The sequence below is a fragment of the Lithobates pipiens genome, unplaced genomic scaffold, assembly GCF_037356315.1.
Source record: "Lithobates pipiens isolate NorthernLeopardFrog02 unplaced genomic scaffold, aLitPip1_a1.2 Scaffold_3, whole genome shotgun sequence".
Taxonomy (NCBI): Eukaryota; Metazoa; Chordata; class Amphibia; order Anura; family Ranidae; genus Lithobates; species Lithobates pipiens.
The window spans coordinates 132969303-132989131 of NW_027507790.1; the positions used below are offsets into that span (position 1 = coordinate 132969303).

General features: G+C 39.9%; 1 protein-coding gene across 1 annotated transcript in view; it reads right to left on the reverse strand.

Annotated features, from left to right (window-relative positions):
- The window catches only part of MAN2A1 (mannosidase alpha class 2A member 1), a 215037-nt gene that overhangs the window by 119424 nt on the left and 75784 nt on the right, over positions 1-19829 (reverse strand). Inside the window, exons 4-6 of the mRNA XM_077462300.1 lie at positions 12910-13081; positions 3750-3877; positions 1561-1734 (exon numbers count right to left, since the gene is read on the reverse strand). Of these exons, the coding sequence (XP_077318426.1) occupies positions 1561-1734; positions 3750-3877; positions 12910-13081 (474 nt within the window). The remainder of the gene's footprint in view (positions 1-1560; positions 1735-3749; positions 3878-12909; positions 13082-19829) is intronic.

The window sequence follows — 19829 nt, forward strand, 5'->3', positions numbered from 1 at the left end:
AGTAATTTCCAATGATGACACTCATGACCCTGAACGCACCATCACCCTTTGAAGGATTTGATGACTAAAATGCTACTCTAAATGTCTACTGTATACATTTACTTGCTGGGCACTGTACATTCATTGTATCCTGTTACAGTACTTATGCAAATTAAAGCAATGTTATTGTATTGGAGTTGTGTTTAGACTTTTTCCAGAATACAGTACAGTAGTTAAAGAGGGAGTTCCGCCGTTTTTTTTTTTTTTTTTTTTTTTAAGCCAGCAGCTACAAATTCTGCAGCTGCTGACTTTTAAAATAATGACACTTACCCGCCCAGCGCGCCCGCGATGTCGGCACCTGAAGCCGATCTCTCGATAGTCTCCCGGGTGCTGCCGCCGCCATCTTGCTATGGGAATCAGGAAGTAGAGCCTTGCGGCTTCATTTCCCGGTTCCCCACTGCGCATGCGCGAGTCACGCTGCGCAATAAGGATGGTCACCGCTGTCTCTGGGATCCGTGTGTTTCCAGCAGACAGCGGGGGACCTGCGGAAAGGGGCGTAGATTCTGCGGAAAGGGGCGTAGATTCTGCGGATATCTATGCCGGAAGTGGGTGCAGATACCTGTACTGTACAGGTACCTGCACCCCCCTCCCCCTGAAAGGTGCCAATTGTGGCGCCGGAGGGGAGGAGGGTTCCAATGAGCGGAAGCTCCACTTTAGGGTGGAGCTCCGCTTTAAGAATGCTTAAAATATTGATTACTTGTGGCGCCTTGTTTAACGACCTGGTCACTGGAACGGAACCTGTACTCTACAAACTGTATGATTGAATCAGTTCTGATATCGCTGTTTTACTAACCTGACAGCTTATTCTAAATAGGAAACCTTAATTTTGTTTGCAAATATTAAAAATACCAATTATAAGCAAGAATGAGCCCTTACATTTAAAGAGCACCTATCATTTCAGATCCATCATTGCAGCACCTGTTAGTGGGCATCCATTCACCTGCTGCCGCCATGTCCCTCACCTTGTTGTGTCACTGCCGCATCACCAGCCGTCCCATTCAAGTGAATGGGACAGTTAGTGAGTCAACAGCGGGTCAGAGGAGCCACTGTGGGACAGATGAGAGTTGCTCTTTAAAAAGGATTTAAATCAAGTGTTTTTACTAGTGATTTAAAATCAAATCCACCCTCTTTTCAGAGAGCTGTGCAGTGGCCGTGACTCCACGTGATGCATTCTAGCACATTACGCAATTCCCCTTGCAGGGGATATGGACACACAGCTCAGCAACTTGCCAAGGAAGCACCAGGAGCAAAGAGGCTCCAGCATGGGGACTGCCAAAGAGGAGGTATGGACTGTTCTGTGCAATATCATTGCACAGAGCAGGCGAGTATAACATCTTTATTTTAAGACCAAAAAAAAAAGTAACCTTTATCATCACTTTAAGCAGCATACTAGAGAATAGTGTTTGGAAAGTGTAAGTACACCACAGAGCGAGCACTCGGTTTTGAAAGTTCAAGGAATAAATGATGACCTGTAATAAAATTACCAATGTAAACTAATGCTGGTCATAAAAGCTTGCTTACCCCAGTTTTGTCTCCAAAAAAATTCCAACGTTTTTTTTGTTGAAAAATGTTTCTTGACTGAATAATGGATCCGCTGGATAAGCATGTTCGACAGCCCTGAGCGTTTTAGAAGGTAAGCCATGGTTGGAGAATGTCCAAATGGATCCACTGCCCAACCTGATTTTGGCTTGACACCTGTTCAAACAAAAGAAAATTACCATAACAGGTATCTAAACCAGCGTTTCTCAACTCCAGTCCTCAAGACGCCCCAACAGGTCAGGTTTTCAGCATTTCTCTCACATGAAATATCTGGGGTAATTACTAAGGCAGTTAAACTGATCAAAACGGATCAAAACACTTGTGCAAAATAAAGGAAACCCTGAAAACATGACCTGTTTGGGGCACCTTGAGGACTGGAGTTGTGAAACACTGATCCAAATAAGGCATGTTAAAATATAAAAGACTTTCAAAAAATTGTTTCTCTATTTGATAAAAAAGGGCAGTGAAAGTAAAAGGAACAACATTTAAAATTTCATCTATTGTGTTGCTATTCCAGAACAGCTAAGGATTTTGTCCTAAAGCGAGTAAAACGTGTGTAGTGCATTAGAAACTACGATATAAAGCTAAAATAATTTCAGTCAGATTACTCCAAACTACTGTGAAAAAGCACTTAAAAGTAAAACTATAGGCAAAACTTTTCTTTTCATTTTGGATAGAGTAAGGGAGGTTATAACCCCTGTAATGTTTATTTTAGCCATCTGTATCCCATTGGGGAAATGTACCTTCTGGTCCCATAGCCAAACAGGGAGTGAGAGGAAATCCCTGCAAATTAAAGGGAATACATTGCACACCCCCCCCCCCCCCCCCCCCACCAGTCAAAGAACTAGTGTCATTGGAAGATTTCCCCTCTTACTTTTCTGGGGACAACCCAAAATGTGAGATTTCTTTTTTTACTTTCACTGATAACAGTAAACAGGACAAATAGAGGGTGAATCTCCGCAACAGGCACAGACAGCAATAAAAACCTGACAGGTGTTTTTTTCCCTCTCCACTCTATCCACAACTAAAACTATTTTGCTTTTAGGTAGACTTTAATGATAATCTGGCCAATAAACACTTACCAGCTGTGTCCAAATATAGCCAAATTCAACTGCAAGGTTTAAAAAAGTAGGTATCATGTATGTAGATTATTTATTCAAACACTCTAAACAAGCTACAATTGCACACAATTGGGACCAGCTGCCCAAGAACGCAAAACCTATGTAATAAAGCAGTATTAAACCAAAAATATAAAATGAAATATACCGCAGTTTTGGGATAAAGGTTTTGCATAAATAAAAGTTGATCATTTTAACCACTTGCTGACCAGTGCACGCGATATACGTCCTAACTTTGAGGACGGATATCGTTATGGCAGCAGCTAGCTACCATAACCATGGTTATCCTCGTATTCGGCGGGTGGTCGGCTACAAGATAAAAGTGGTCTCTGCAGCGGATTAGCTTATGGGCGGCGGGAGAGGCCCCCCGCCGCGCTCCGGTGCCCTCTGCCACTTATCTGAGCCGTCAGCAGCGGCGATCTGTTCCTTTCACTGATTGTGAAAGGAAAAAAGACAGGCGAGGGGATAATTGCCCCCATCTCCAAGACATTGCAGGGCAGAAGCGATGTCAAAAACTTAACTTCCGTCCATAGCTCAAAGAGACTTTTTTTTTGCATTTTAGTGTAAATATGAGATCTGAGGTCTTTTTGACCCCAGTTCTCATATTTAAGAGGTCCTGTCATGCTTTTTTTCTATTACAAGGGATGTTTACATTTCTTGTAATAGGAATAAAAGTAACAAAACATTTTTTTGTTTTTCTTTTAAAAACGGTAAAACATTCTCTGCAGCCGCACATTGGGAAAAATGTCTTACTGCCTGTGATTAGCGCAGCGCCGTACTGACTTCCTGGCGGGCTCTGCACGTTTAGTGTGCGAACACGCCCGAGCCCATCCCTAACGTCCACCTGCACATAACTAACCACAGGTATTACCAACCACATAAAAATAAGACCCGATTTATTTTTATTTTTTTTAAACTACATATGAATAGTCTACAAAACTGATCGAAAATTGGGTCATCTAAAAACTGTATTGATGGGCATCCTAAGAGTGTCTTGGAAAAGAGAAACTGTATAAACAGTTAGCAAAAATAAAATAATAAAATTAACTTTACCAAGGTTATTCTCCAGCCATTGGTGTCCTTCAATTAATTGATCAATCAATGAAAAATAGTGGGAAGAAGCTTCATCTGCCATTACCCATCCACCCGTAACAATTTCAAACTGCTTCTGCTCGATTAACCTGTTAATCACATTAAAAGGTAAATATTAACATGGCATATAATGTATTAAGGACAATCTAATTACTTAAGAAGTCTACTCTTTGCTTTTATAAAATCCCAAGTTATCAACTTCATCCCTGCACTCACAGGATTTACATCCTCATTAATCTTGCCATCCTCAAAACCTGAAATTAGATAACAGTGAACCAAGCAAATTTACCTGCCCTCTAATTATCCCACAGGGAAATCCTAAATATTAGGAGTCAGACATACTGAGGAGAAAGATTACTATAGAACATTGACTGCTGCATCTCAGTACTGTCTTTTAGATTTCACTTCCTTGACAAAAAAATAAACGGTGGTTGGAGAATGTTCACACAGCAACACTGACCAGTCAAGTTTGCTATAACCCGTTTTAAATGTAAGGGTTTGCCAACATCCAAAAAAGTAGGTGCTCTTTAAATACAGCAAAGTGGCATGCTTTTCCATTTCTTATCCAACAATGCAGTTACTACTATGTAAGAAATGCGGTCATTTATAAAGGCAAAGCCACTCAGCACAGCTAAATGCAGTGAAATGTAACCATTTCATATTGTCAAGATAAATTATAAAAAAAAAAAAAAGTGAACTATGTTGCGCTATTAAAGTGCATATAAGTGCCTTAAACTTGAGCATGAATGTATTATGCTAGGTATGACCAGTGGTCCTGGACACCCAGTAGTCAGAGGGATTTTCTGTTGCTTAGGTACATTGACCCCTTATACAGCAGCGGTGTGTGCATAACCTCTGCCTCATGCAAAGTATACAAATATAATTGGAGCACTTGCAAGTAGCTCCATTTTCAACAGGACCCAAAATAAATGGTAAAATCTTTGATATTGGGAGCTTATCGATAAGTTTTGGTTTGGAAGGGAGAGTTGATCTCAAAACGTGAATTATAATCAGAGAATTAGTGTTCTTTGTTAAAATGCTAAAAGACATCAGAGCTGTATACAGTCCAAAGAACGGTTGCTACTTTTTTTTTTTTTTTTTTTACGACAAGCTATAAACACAAAAGAAAAAATTGGATTGGACAGGTCAGAAAAAACATAACTAATCCATTTGTAGAAGGAAAGGTGTTGGTGGAAGGTGATGCCAGACTCGTACTGTCTTTGCAAGGGCAGCCAGTTTTGTGTGGTGCAAGATCAACTAAAAATGCTGGTTGTAGCTTCCTGGCCATATTCAAGACATTCTACACTTGTAAACATTTTTCAAGAATTCTGCATGACAAAACTAAATACGTGGAGAAAAGGGTGTGCTGACCATGGTGCCCATTAGCAGTAAGGGTGAGAAGTTACCAAGCAGTTTACTACTGCAGACTGGACAATACAAAAAAAACAAAAAAGTGTTGGAAGCTCTCAGCTATGCAGGAACTGCCTTGTATTTATGTCAAATACTAGGCAGGCTCTAAATGGCCGATGTCGAGAGGAGGAGGGGATGACCTCACAATCTCCCATTTGAAAAGCATAGAGTATTCCGGAGTTTTTTTGTTTTTTTTTTTAGATTGCCAAAGCCAATAGTAAAGCAGATACATTTTATTTTTAAAAGCTACATTATTCTTCCATAGAAAAAGTATAAGAACATTCTAAAAACATGTATACAGTGCTGCCAAAATTTGTCATACAACCTAACTCAGGAAAGTGGTGGGATTGACACATTTAACCCAATATTGGGCTTCTTCAGAATAAATTGTGTCACCATTGCTGCTGTTTGGGCCATCTCTGCAGCTTGTCTGGTGTCTCATTTTTGGCTATACATATAGACGACACAAATAATGACCCACATTTGCTGACTGGTGGCATTCCATATAAGCCTTTTTACCATGCTCCCCTTCCATCTTTAGCTTGATATATTTATCATCAAAATTATTATTTTCTAATATCAGCTTTTAGGGTAGAATTATGGTAAACTAGCTTTTGTATCAAACTTCTGCTATGTTTGCCTTACTGGGTTAATAGATTATGTGATCAAGTGGATCCAGAAGAAGCCCAATGTTGGGGCGAAAAACGCATCAATCTCACCACATTCCTGGGTTCTGTTGATTCTATGACAAATTTGTCAGCACTGTATACATTTTTTTAGAATGTCCTCATACTCTATGGAATAATAAATGTAGCTTTTTAAAAAAAATACATTTCTATCTTGTTTACTATTGGCTGTGGCACTTCTGTGTCTCGCTTTCTGGGAAACCCTGGGATAAATTATGCTTTTCAAATACTGACCTCTGGAGGATTGTGTCACCCTGGTTTGATTTGTACAAGCTCCCCCACTCAACTTTTTACATCACAATCTCCACCTCGGCCAATCAAAGCAAGGCTAGTATTCATGGACAAAAATACAAGGCAGTTCCTGAGCAGTGGCGGGATGGGAGTGAGTGACTCATAAGGCTCCAGAAGCGGAGGGTAGTCGCTCCAACCCTTCCCAAAGAAAGAAGGGTTTTTCTTCAAAAAAGGTTGTACGACTCCACAATGAATTTCAACATGCCCAGAGTAAAATTCAAGATCGATTTAATCAGCTCTGCAAAGCTTTTTTTCCTTTAAATCAGAAAAGTTTCGCTGAAAAGTTTGTTTTAGCCTTGTTAAAAAAAAAATATGTAAATTATCTCTACAGTGAACCTTAATTAAATCCCACTGGCAATGTTATCATTATGTTTTCCACAAATTAGTGCTTACCACAGTTCTGGAAAATAATTAAGCAAAAATAAATATTTGTTTTTACTAGGTCACACGGCTTTGCAAACCATTAACTTGTTTGGCAGTGCTAAATGTTCTCTATTAAATTTAGGGGAAGATGCAAAAAAATTGTTTCTAAATAAATCCAGCAATGTATCAGTTTTTTCTGCTATGCAACAAAATACTTTTACCCAGCATCTAGTTTTCACTGCCTGGGTCTAACAAAAAAAAAAAAAATAGGCCAATGTAGTATACCCTAGTGCCGAGATCTCATTGTGGGACCGGCATGCTATTGGAGCACAGACTCCTTGGAATGATGACACAGTAGAATAAGTTATGTAATATATTCTGCCAGCAAAGAGGCATCTAGGATGTAGTTCAAAACCCAGTGGGTCCTGGCCATGAAAAGCACAGTCAGCCATATAGGTCAAAGACGTTTAAAATTATGCCTATACGTGTTTCACACTATTACATAAAGCGAAAAGCACTAAGGGCCCATTCACACCAATGCACTGCAGGAACGTATATTACATACATTGGTACGCAATGTATAACATACTACTTTGCATTATGAGGCAAAATTTGCTAATTACACTATACTAAAGGTTAACAAATGGGTTCCCTTAATGCAACACATGTTAAATCTCCTATTTGGTATGTGCCGTAAGTATTTTAAATAGCACAGGAGAAAGCTTTTCTTTATTTTGCCAAAGCTGAGATAGAGCGGATCTGAATTTTTATATTAATGCCAAATTGACGTTAAAAAAAAAAAAAAAAGGCTGAAATAATTTCTGGAACATTCTGAAGAAGTCTATCTACCTCAAAATAATTTATTTCACTACTACCAGGTGGTGGGATATGTGAATCTTGTTACAGCCAACAGCAAGATACATTTCAAAGCTCATACATTGGTTCTGCAATATATCAAAATGCATACTCCGTCTCTGATCTCTACTCCCAGGCAGTCTTGCAAGAACATGCCCAGAGGTTTGGTTTCAGGCATGGTCGAAAAATACCAGATGCCCAGGTCACTGAAAAGCTCCTACAGGGATAGCTTAAAACCCATAATCTCATTGTAAACAAACAATGGTGATAAACCCAGTTCAAGTTACCATATTTATGATTTTCTTCCCCTTAAAATCAGGGTAAAATCGTGGGTGCGTGTTATATGCCGATCCCCTGCTAATCTGCGCTGTCTGTGGAGTGCTGCCATTTACCGAGCCAAGGGTACTGTGTATTTGGCTCCGCTCGCAGTCACGCCCAGTCCCACCTCCTATCTTTTACATCCCACCATTAGACCAGTGTTGTGTCCATCAAAGGAGCTGGGCCAAGGGGAGGGACAGGGTATTACTGCGAGCAGAGCCATGTAGCCGAGTACACTCAGCTCGGTCTATGTCGGCAGCGAGAGGAACCGAAGATCTCGGCGGGGGCAGCCACGCTAAATTTAAAATGAAAACATGCTGCAATTTTGGGGAAGGCTGCAGATGGACCGTGTGCAAGGCTGCAGATGGACCGTGTGCAAGGCTGCATTGATGGGCATTTAAAATGTACGTTTTTTCCTTAAACTTTCCTCCTAAACTTGGGGTGTTATATGCCAATAAATACGGTAATCCACAGGGCATATCTGCTTTTCCTGCATGATAAAACATTCTCAGCAACAGCCAATTGATCCTGGTGTGGCTGCCACTGTCCTTTGCTGTACCATCACTTTTGGACATGTAATGCTATCTCAATGGATTAGGATAAGGTGCTCAACTAAGTCTGAGGAATCACATGCATTTGGCTCTCTAAAGACCCCAGGATTTGCTTTTTCAGTCACGATGAACAACCTCCCTCCCTGTCTTCATCTTCACAGACAGCTGCCACAATGGATACACTTGTGCCTACTTACAGCCTGACATGTTATTCTGAAAGCCTGGACCTTAAACTTAAAATTTGCCTTCTACCGTTTTTTGAAACACTGTCCATATAAACAAAAAATGAATTTAATGGAACACATTACTAGTAAAATTTGCAATACTACACTATTAAGTTTTGTGCTGAAAAAGGCCATCAATTAGATGGGGAAGATTCTCAAAAGAACTTAAAGGGGTTGTGTAAAGGCAGAAGGTTTTTTTTATCTTCATGTATTCTATGCACGAAGATAAAAAGACTTCAGCAGCCCCTCCAATACCTGTCCAGAGATGTCCAAGAGTGTCTCAGCTGTCCGAGATTATCCTTCCTGATTGGCACCTGCTCCTGTCAAAGTCAGTTAGCCAATCAGGGCAGAGAGGGGGTGAGGCCAGGTCTGGGGCTCCGTGTCTGAATGGACACTAGGAGCTGTGACTGGGCTCAGGTGCCATCATAGCAAGCTGCTTGCTGTGGGGACACTCAACAGGAAGGAGGTGCGAGGAGAATACAAGAGGGACATGAGAAGAGGGGATTCCAAGCTGCCTGTGCAAATCAACTGCACAGAGCAGGCAAGTATAAACTGTTTTTTTATGGGGGAAAACAACTAGCCATTACAATCACTTTAATAATTTCAATAACTGTTTTTATATGCAAATATGTTATATATTTTAAATCCATCTCCCCATTTCATCTGAGGCTCACTCCAATAGGGCAATGAGCACCTCTTGAATTTCAGCATCAGGTTTCGCTCTCAGGTCCAAGTTTATCGATAGGTTTACTGGCCCCACTTGTATAGACCTCTTTTGGGCATCTCATCAATGCAGAAAACTGGATTTTTGTAGTTTACCTATAAAAGCCCTTTGAGACCACTGGAAGGCGCAGCTTTCTCCATTTCTCATACTGCTTGCTGTAAACTAAGCAAGTGGTTTGTAGAAGGGTTTTTTTTTGGGCTATAGGGGCAGGTATAAAATTTTGTTCACCTGGGGTTGGCGCTATACCCTATGGTTACTGAATCCATTTGTGTGTCCCTTAATGCTCTCCTAGAAATTTTTTACAGGAAAGTACAAAAATCCCATTTCCATTAATTTGTACATAATATGAAAGCTATGGAAGATTTTATCTAATGCAGAAATGTATAGCAATTACAGAGCATGTAATTATACCTTTAAAAGTCATTAACCACTTCAGCCCCGAAAGGTTTTACCCCCTTCCTGACCAGAGCACTTTTTACAATTTGGCACTGCGCTGCTTTAATTGGTAATTGCGCGGTCATACAATGCTGTACCCAAGCGAAATTAGAGCTTTCTTTTGGTGGCATTTTATCACCTCTGCGATTTTTATTTATTACGGTATAAAACTTAAAAAATGCTGATAATTATGAAACAAAATATTTTCTAATTTTTGTTATTAAAAAAATCTAATAAACTAAATTTTAGTCATACATTTAGGCCAAAATTTATTCAGCCACGTCTTTGGTAAAAGAAAATGTCAATAAGTGTATATTTAATGGTCTGCGCAAAAGTTATAGCGTCTACAAACTAGGGTACATTTTTTGGAACTTATGCAGCTTTTAGTTTATGACTGCCTACCATTTCTTGAGGTGCTAAAATGGAAGGTCAGTAACCCCCCTCCCCCCCCCAATATAAATCAGTGCTTCAGCTGAATGGCGTACCTGAAAAGCAAAAAATGGTAACGATAAAAAACATCAACTCAACAAAACAACTTGATTTAACGCAATCTGTGCCTAAAAAAAATTGTGCCGAAGAATGGGGGCTATTCGCCTCTAATGCTTCGGCACATTGTTAGGAGCAAATCGCTCCTCTAACCATGATTCAGCAAATATGCTCTTTTTTTTTTTTTTTTTTAACTGTGGTGGTGAAATCACCTCCTACAGGCTTTTTTTCCCCTTGATATTTAAAGCTGTAACATGTGCAATGACATTACAGTTAATAGCGTTTTCAGTTTTTGGGGGTCGTTTTATATTTTCAAGTTGAACTTCTGTTTGGCAAAAAGCATTATTTTGCTTACGAAACTTGATTTTCTGTATAAAGACGTTATATATCGCAACGGCTAAATCTATGTCTGTAGTGCATGCTCAAACCTTATTACCATAAATAAGTTATTTGATTTTTTACTCCAGGAGTATATAAGGTGTTTAGCAATTATAAATTAAGGTTTAAATAATGGATAAAATGTAACTAAACTAATTCGATTTTAGTCAAATAAATACGACTAAAACAAACAATTCAGATGACAAACTAAAAAGGTTTTTTAGTCGGATTAGTTGGTCAGCCGATTAGTTGGCCTGCACACAGAAAATCTTTGTTTGCATTTCATAAAATACAGTACAGCACATATACAGCTCAGTACACCGTTCAAACATGTCAGCAAGTGCCTGAGAACTCGTACACGTGAGGAGCAATCCCTTGTGGGACATGTAGTCCTGGGCAGAAGAAAGCGAGCAATTCTAAAGGCAGATGTTTTTTACCTTGTTATAGGGCACTCTGAAAGCAGGAGGAGCCAGAAGTATTTCATACTATAAATTAACCCCTTATATCTGCTTGTTTTGTACTATAAAAAAGGGCTAATTTTTGTTCTTTTAATCCCATCATGACGGGTGATAAAGAAAAGAAAAAAAAAAAAGTGTGCTGCCACTACCAAATGTCTTATGCTGTCCATAAGAGTAAGGATTTTTGAGCTAGAACATTCGTACAAAATTTGGTTGAATGTTGTTCCAAATTCTCACGTGCTTTTAACATTTAAATTTGAAATGAATGTACAGTATTTAAAATCGGCGTATAACACACACTTTTTCCCCCTGAAAATCAGAGGGAAATCGTGTGTGTGATTTATACGCCAATTCCTGTCTGAGTGGAAGGAGGGGGTGAGCGCCGCTGGATTACACAGAGCAGCAATCTCCTGTTTACCTGGCACTCAATCGCACACAGTCCCACTTTCTGGCCCAGGATTGGACCACTGATCTGTATATCACAGGAGGCGGGACTGTGTGACTGATTGCCGGGTACACAGGAGATCATATCGTCGTGTAATCCGGCACTGGCGAGGCTGCAGATGAGCAGGTTGAATTAATTTGCAATGGTGAGGCTGAATTATTGGGCTGCATTAATGGGCAATGAAGAGGCTGCATTAATTTGCAATGGAGAGGTTGCTGATGGGCACTGTGCAGGCTGCATTCTTTTGCAATAGAGAGGCTGCTGATGGGCACTGTGCAGGCTGCATTGGTGGGCACTGGCGAGGCTGCATTCATGGACTGTAACCCTTATTTTGCTTCAAAGTTCTTTAAATTTTTATTTTTTTTCCCCTGAAAGTGATACGCCAATAAATGTGGTATTTGAAAAACGCATACACTGCCCGAAAACTTGTTCATATGAGAAGTTTTATTCTATTCCTTTGAAAGCAAATGTCATTTTGATCCCACTAACAATTAGAAAATCAAACGTTCTTATAACAAACATTTCCAAAGGAAAAATTTGTTCACGTATGGACATGTATCAAGCTACCTGCCTATGACAAGGAAGAAGTCTGTCATGCATAATATTACAGTTCTGTCTGAAAATCTGCAAAATTGTGTTTTAGGTCTTAAGTTTTTTTTTTTTTTTAATATATATTTTTTTTGAGTCCTATGTTATGTATCAGGTTCAACCTAAAAGTATATACTGTATATCTCTTCTGTCTGTTATTCTCAGAGTGGATTAGTCATTTGTTTCCCCAACCATATAGCTGGTTATTTATATTTACCACTGCATAGAGATATATGCATATAAAATGCATATAGAATAAATATGTTTTTACACTTTGCAGATCAACTAGATTATACAAACTTTTGAGGTTTTTATCCGATTCATCAAAACAATGGGCAAACTAATCGATTATGAAAATAATCGTTGGTTGCAGCTCTAATATACAGTACATTTTTATATTTATATTTCCATCCTGTCATATTTGTGGGTCTTTTTGCATGTGTACAACATGTTATCAAATGTGGCCATTTTTACATTGGTTTTCATCTCAGCACTACCTTTTAGCGCAAAGCTTTCCAACTGGTAGGACACCATGGGACCACCTTTTGTGGCCTACTGACATCAATATACTATTATTGCTGGTGCCCGATGATTTTTTTCTTCCCTTACTACTGTCAGTGCAAAGTGACTGTCTTTGGGAGCTCAGTAGGCAGGAGCCATAACAGGGGATCCTAATTTGTAGCTGCCCTTCATGTCAGACCACTACATGTTGGCTGCAACCTATAAAAAGACGAAACTAGAGATGTGTAAATGCCTCCTATATAGGGAGAGTTTCTCATTTGTGTAGTACTCCAATCATTTGCTCCCCTTTTTTCCCCACAAGCTATACAAGGTATATAAAATTCTATACAAAAAGTAATCGAAGAAAAAAAAAAAGGGGGGGGGGGGAGAAAAAAAGAGAAAACATACTTCTTTACTGCTTCTCTCTTCTGGTTATCAATACCATCCCACCATTTGGCGAAATATGAAATCTCAGACCAGATGAACTTTTTCCCCTTATCTTCTTGTAGTTTCAAAAGCATGTTATTAAGAATGTGCATCGTCTGGTCTCTGAAATAGTCATCAAAGGTTTTCAGCCAACCTGGAAGAGATTTGAACTGTGAGGCACTGGGAGAGTAAAACGTTTCTATAGAGAAATACCACAAAGTCTGTAGAATAATTCTTACCTGGTTTCAGAATAGAGAAATTCAGTATAAATTCACAGTTACTTTTGCATACCTGGAATGTGAGATACTGTAAAGACCATCACAGTTCATTTTTAAAAGGCAAACTCCAGGAAAGCAGACACTTTCTGAAATGTTCTCGAATACTAAGGGTTAAGTCCAACAAGGTGCATACCACATTGTTGAATTCTCCTTCATTCACAATTTTATTTACCAAGCTCTGGGCGCTTCAACACTGGACCTTCTGGTCTCAGCTCTTGCAGCTGCAGTCATATGCAGCCATCCTGCTTGCCTCTCCCCCTCTCCCTGCTCTTCTCCCTGTGAACTATTGTGTGTTCCTGTTTTTTATTACTTACATGGAAGTTAACACCCAACTCCATCCTCCAAGCTGGTCCAAACATATGATTTCCTTCATTAAAACATGCAAGCACTGTGTGCTCCATAAACTGTATGTAGCATGAACTACACAGTACAGTACATAGTACACCGCGCTGTATTCTGGGATGGAGACTTCCCATCTCACTCCATAAACAAAATAGAGTAGAGCACTGCTCAGCCATTCACAAGAGTATTCTATGAATGAATGCAAAGCTTCCTCTGATTGTCTGAGATAGCGAGGTGGCAGATAACATCACAATCTCTACCTCAGCCAGAGGAAGCCTATTCATTCAGAAAATACAAAGCTTCCTTTGAATAGCTGAGCAGCCTATTCAATTTAGTTCCAGATAGGAAGTCCTTGCCCCACTGCATGAACACAGCGCTCTATAAGGTTGGTAGCTGAGGGTAGTAGAGGTGCACCGAATGGAAATATTTTGGCGCCGAAACCGAAAATAAAGGATGCACTTGGCAAAAAACGGACAATGAGTTTTTTTTTTAGAAATATATATTTATATACATAATAATATATTATATTTGACTTTTTGAATTTTAATTTATTCTTGGCACCTTTAGCGCAAAAAGAGAAAAATGTATCCCTTTACCCTAGGTTCACATATCCAAGTTGTGTGTGTGCCCGGCAGCCCATTCAAATGAATGGGCTGACATGCCTGTGCATAAAAAAGGTGCAAGCACTTTTTCAAATACACAGCTGCAAGGAAATTGCAAGGTCTTTTTGACCATGCGATTTCCCTGAGGTTCCCACAAGTGCACTGCAATTTTACATGCGTGGGGTTGCCATTCAAAATTAATGGCAGCCCTGCACTTTTCCACAGAGCAGTGTTTTCACTGCGGGTGGTTGCGGGAATCGCTGCACTTCTCGCACCCACACGCAGAGATGTGAACGCGAGGTTAAATTCTATGTGCGTCTTGGCACTGGTCCGTTGCACTTCTGTTGTGGTGTTAAAAATCCTGCTGGCTGCATTTTTTATTTTTTTTTTACAGACCAAAACACCTTCCTTTTAAATGCATTGAAAACGCAGCAAGAACACATCACTAATGCACCCGTGTTACGTTTTTGAGCCAGATGACCTACTATGAAAAACACACCATAAGCACAGTAAAATTGTGGGAAAATAGTGTGCGTTTTCTGTGCCATTTTTGCCACTTTTTCCACTTATTGGCCAATAACACCATTTACAGGCCGATATCCTTCGGCACATCTCTACTACATACAATTCCTACAGTGCTCATAGCAGTATTTTCTAGTGAAGGAAATGGTTTGAAACAGCCAAATGGACTATTTAAAAGTTCACCAAAACATGGAGTTAACCCGTTAACACATATGCACTTTTGGAACTGCACTGCAACTGGGTCATTTTGTCCCATATGATCCAGTGCAAGCAGACCTTGTGTTTGCGATCTGATGCGGGTGTCAATACAAATTTAACGACACCCCAAATGGATTGCAAACTCTGTTGGGTTTGCCTGCACTGGATCGCATAGTACAAAAACTACAATGAGATTCGGTTGCAGAGTGGCTCCAAAATAAGGGTGCGTGTTTTTTGCGCAATTCACATGCGACTTCTAGTGTCAACCAGGGCTTAGGCCTTGAAGGTTGGAAAAGGCACAGGTCCGTCCAGTCCAACCTATTTGTGTATCAGTTTAAAGGCTAACTCCACCATGTTACACTGATATTTAGAGTGTAATATGTAATGTGGTGCCAAGTAGACTCCCTATCTCCAAAACTGCCCCCCCCCCCCTTACAGTCTGCAAAGTTCTTCAACTGCAGCAGCAGCTGTCAGATTTGAAATTTGCATGGCCGTGCATGGATCCACCTGCACAGCCACGTCATTCACAGAGAACTGTAAATTAATAAGCTACAAGTCCCATCTGTCTGTGGACAAGTAGTTCTCAATGGAACACAAATGCGGGTGATCACTGAAATCTAACATTAACAAAGCGTCAATAAAAACAAATATCCAATTTCTCCTTATTCTAGTGCTTTAAAAACTTAGTGAAGTGCAAAGAAGCTGATTGACTGGAGATGAAGAGGATTCCCTACCAGAACCAACAGCAGCGTAAACTTTTCGCCGTAGAAATGAGGTAAAACAACGTTTTCTATTTTTGGTTGAGGAAAACCCCACCTTCCCTTTTTGTGACCTACAACATTTATACTAAGGGCTATACACAATATATTATACCAAGCCCTGGTAGAAGGATACAAAAGGGAAGGATATGTGGGAGAACTTTAATGCAACAGGTGTTGGTATAGCCACAAAGCAATTTTTTGGTTATTGGATTACTGATAATTTGGTATTCCATCTAGATGGTAAAAAGACAGTGCAGCACTAAACAGTCCACACATCAAAATAAAAAAGACAGTCCGTGAGGTCTTCAGTGATGAACTACAAATAAAATCATGCAGGTGACTTTGTGGGGAAAAAACTGAACCTCCACCAATGATGAAAATGGCAGCTCCTCACTGCATGGACCCCTTGATTATAGAGGGTTAAACACTCTTTCCCACTCAGGGTATAGGATGGTGTATCGGCAAGCAAATCCTAGATTATCCCCTTTTAAATAGATTTTGCAATCAGCAATTCCACTCCAAAAAGCCACGTTATGCAAATAAAAAGCAATACATAGTGCTCTCCACAGATATATAGAATTTAATGGTGATAAAACAGAATAAAACTTATAAAAATGGCATTTCAAACCAAGTGCCTGGTAAAACAGTGTGTATACAAAGTCTAACGATGACCACAGGTAGAGTCACGTGACTTCCATCCGTATGCGTTACGTCCCTATGGGCGGGACTTCGTCAGTGGATATGGAAGTTACATGAACACCTGCTTTAAATAATGTATAAACACTCACCATGGTTACCACACGCCCCGTCATATCACACAATGCAGTGCCGAATTACATGACACAGCGTAATGTGAGGAAACCAAGAATGATCCAGGAAGTGACCCCATAGGTGAATTTGAAGCGAATGAGAAAGAATGTGGCCAAACAGGCACTTAAACATCCCATATAATAAAATATTATGCACAAAGAATACATAATCCAGTACAAGGGGATACTATGTGCCCAATAATTTAAGTACGGTAAACATTAAAATATATAAACATTTTATAAAAATATTTATGGAAAATAAAATAAATCTCATATTGAAAATCCAATACTAAAATATACGTGACAATCACAGCCATCAATAAAAAACATTACAATATCAAAATCAACATTCAATCCTCCTGGAATTAATACATTGGTCTCATATATCCAGTAAGATTCCCTATGGCTCAAATGGTGAATAAAAATTGCCCCCACCCCCCCTCCAAAGTTTGGTTACCCTTTCTATCCTCCAAAATTTAAGGCCCTCAGGGTTTTGTTGATGGAACTGTTTAAAATGGCGGGATACATTGTGGGTTTTCAGGCCTTTTTTTTTATATATGTTTTGCCAAACAAACATGTAAAGGCCTCAAGGTTCTACCTATATATTGTAACCCGCATTCACACTCTAACATATAGACCACTCCAATAGTATCGCATGTGATCAACTGTTGATTATATTTATTCGTTGCAGATGCTAAAAACTTTTTCCATTTCTTGATATTCACTTTGGAGTGCCTACAAGGTATACATCTACAAGCGTAAAATCCCCCCAGAAAAGAAAATCTATTCTCAGTGGGTATAGGGGGATTTAAAACACTAGGAGCAAGACAATCCCCAAGAGACGCACCTTTCTTGTATATAAATTGTAGGCGTGCTGGTAAAACTGGACCCAAAGTTTTGTCCTGCTTTAAAAATAGACCAATTCCTTGACACAATTTTTTCGATTTTTTTTATGCTGAGGATTACAATCCAATATCATCCTAAAATTGTGGTCATCTCTATTAGTATCCCTAATTTGACCAGATCTGTAATTGTTTTATTACAGATCGGTGATTGCAATGTTTTTTATTGAAGGCTGCGAGTGACGTCACGTTTATTTAAGATATTTAGTATTGGATTTTCAATATGAGATTTTATTGTGTGTAAATTTTTATAATATGTTTATATATTTTAATATTTACTTAAATTATTGGGCATGCAGCATCCCTTTGTACAGGATTATGAGGCCATTGTGCATATACCGTATGTATATTTTGTGCATAATATTTTATTATGTGGAATGTTTTTTTAAGTGCCTGTTTGGCCGCATTCTCTCTCATTAGCTTCAAATTCACCTATGGGGACCCTTCCTGGATCAGTCTTTATTTAACCGCCTTGCGCTGTGTCATGTGATGCGATGTGGCACTGTCTGATATGATGGGACGTGTGGCAACCATGGTGAGTGTATATACATTTAAAGCGGGTGTTTACGTCACTTCCGTATTCGCTGATGAAGTCCCGCCCCTAGGGACGTAGCGCGAATGGACGGAAGTCACGTGACGTCACCCGCGGCCATCACTTGAATTTGTATACACCCCGTTTTACCAGGCACTTGGTTAGAAATGCCACTTATGCAAGTTTTATTCTGTTTTATCATCATTAAATTCTATATATTTGCAGAGCATTATGTATTGCTTTTTATTTCCATGACATATGTGGCTTTTGGAGCGGAGATTGCTGTTTGCAAAATCGATTCAAGAGGTCATCATCTGGGATTTGCTCACCGATACACCATCCTATACCCTGAGTGGGAACGTGTGTTTGACCCTCTATAATCAAAAAGGGTACACGCAGTGAGGTGAGCTGCCATTTTTATCATTGGTGGAGGTTCTGTATTTTTCCCCACCTGCATGATTTTATCTGTAGTGCATCACTGAAGACCTCATGGACTGTCTTTTAGTTTGATGTATGGACTGTTAAGCTCTGCACTGTCTTTTTACCATTTTATTTCAGGGATTTGAATATTGACCCTTGGTGTTCAGCAGCTTCTACACAATAGGGTCATTTTATTGCGCCAATTTGTTTTCTCTTTATATTCCGTCTAGATGACATTAATATATTAAAGAGGAAGTAAACCCTGATGAGTTTACTTCCGCTTTCATTCCCTGTAAAGGCAAAGCATAATGGACTACTATGCATCGCATAGTAGTCCATTATGTGTCACTTACCTGACACAGGAGCCAGCGAAGTCACCGCTGTCCCCTGTAGTTCTGAGCGTCCATCTTCTTGGTGGGTCTCGCTGCTCTGGCGCTGGGATTCGCCGAAGCAGCGATGACGTCACTCCCGCGCATGCGCACGGGAGCCGAGACTCGCGGCATTGCCATCATCGACGATGCCCCGCATTAGTGCGCCTGCGCGCCGCTGTCTACGGCGCATGCGCCGTAGATAGCAGTGCCCGTCTTCGGGCAAATATCTCCTAAACCATATAGGTTTGGGAGATATTTCTTGGACCTACAGGTAAGCCTTAATCTAGGCTTACCTGTAAGTCAAAGTGGTTTGTAAGGGTTTACAACCACTTTAAGTCTATATTGGTAGCTCTTGACAGAGAGGACAATGTCCAAGGAACAAGTAGAGCCATAAAAGACAATTATATGCTAATATACTACAGTAGTAAAGCAGACCTCATGTATTTGTGTACTTATCATGATGTATTTTTTATTGTGATATGAAAATCCCACACCATTACCATAGTGTAATCTTGATGCTAGTCGTGTATACAGTTATCGTGACCTTTGAAGGTGTAAAGTAAAGACCCAGCACCATGACGGTCACTAGTTGATTTCGTCTTCCTTAAGGCCAGATTTAAATAAGGTGTGTTGCAGTAAAACGTGGTTGAAAACATGTTTTAACAGAAAATACCGCACTGCACATTTCCAGATTTTGAATGGCACCTTGCCTCACAATGCATATCAGCATGTGGGAAAAAAATAAAGTCTCAACACCCGGGCGGAGGTGTGGACTAGCAAAAAAAAAAAAAAAAAAAAAAAACTGCATTTGTGGTTTGGTAGATACAATCTTTTAAAGATGAGTAAACTTAAACAGGTCCGTGACGGGGGTATCCCTCCCGATTGATCCCCTATATTGCTTGCTGGGTCTCCCTATACCAGGTATACCTAAAAACACCAATCGACTGGTTTCCTACATTTTGCTTGCTGCTAAGAGGCTTGTCCCATTGTGTTGGTTGTCCAATGCAACTCCCCCCTGGCCTAGGTTACTCCAACTGGTGTCTGAAATTCGGAGAATGGAGTATTTGACAGCCTCGGTGCATGATTTGGTTCCCCAGTTCGATAAAGTGTGAGAACCCTGGGATCGATCAGCATATGGGGCCCCCCCTGCCAGTACGTCCATCTG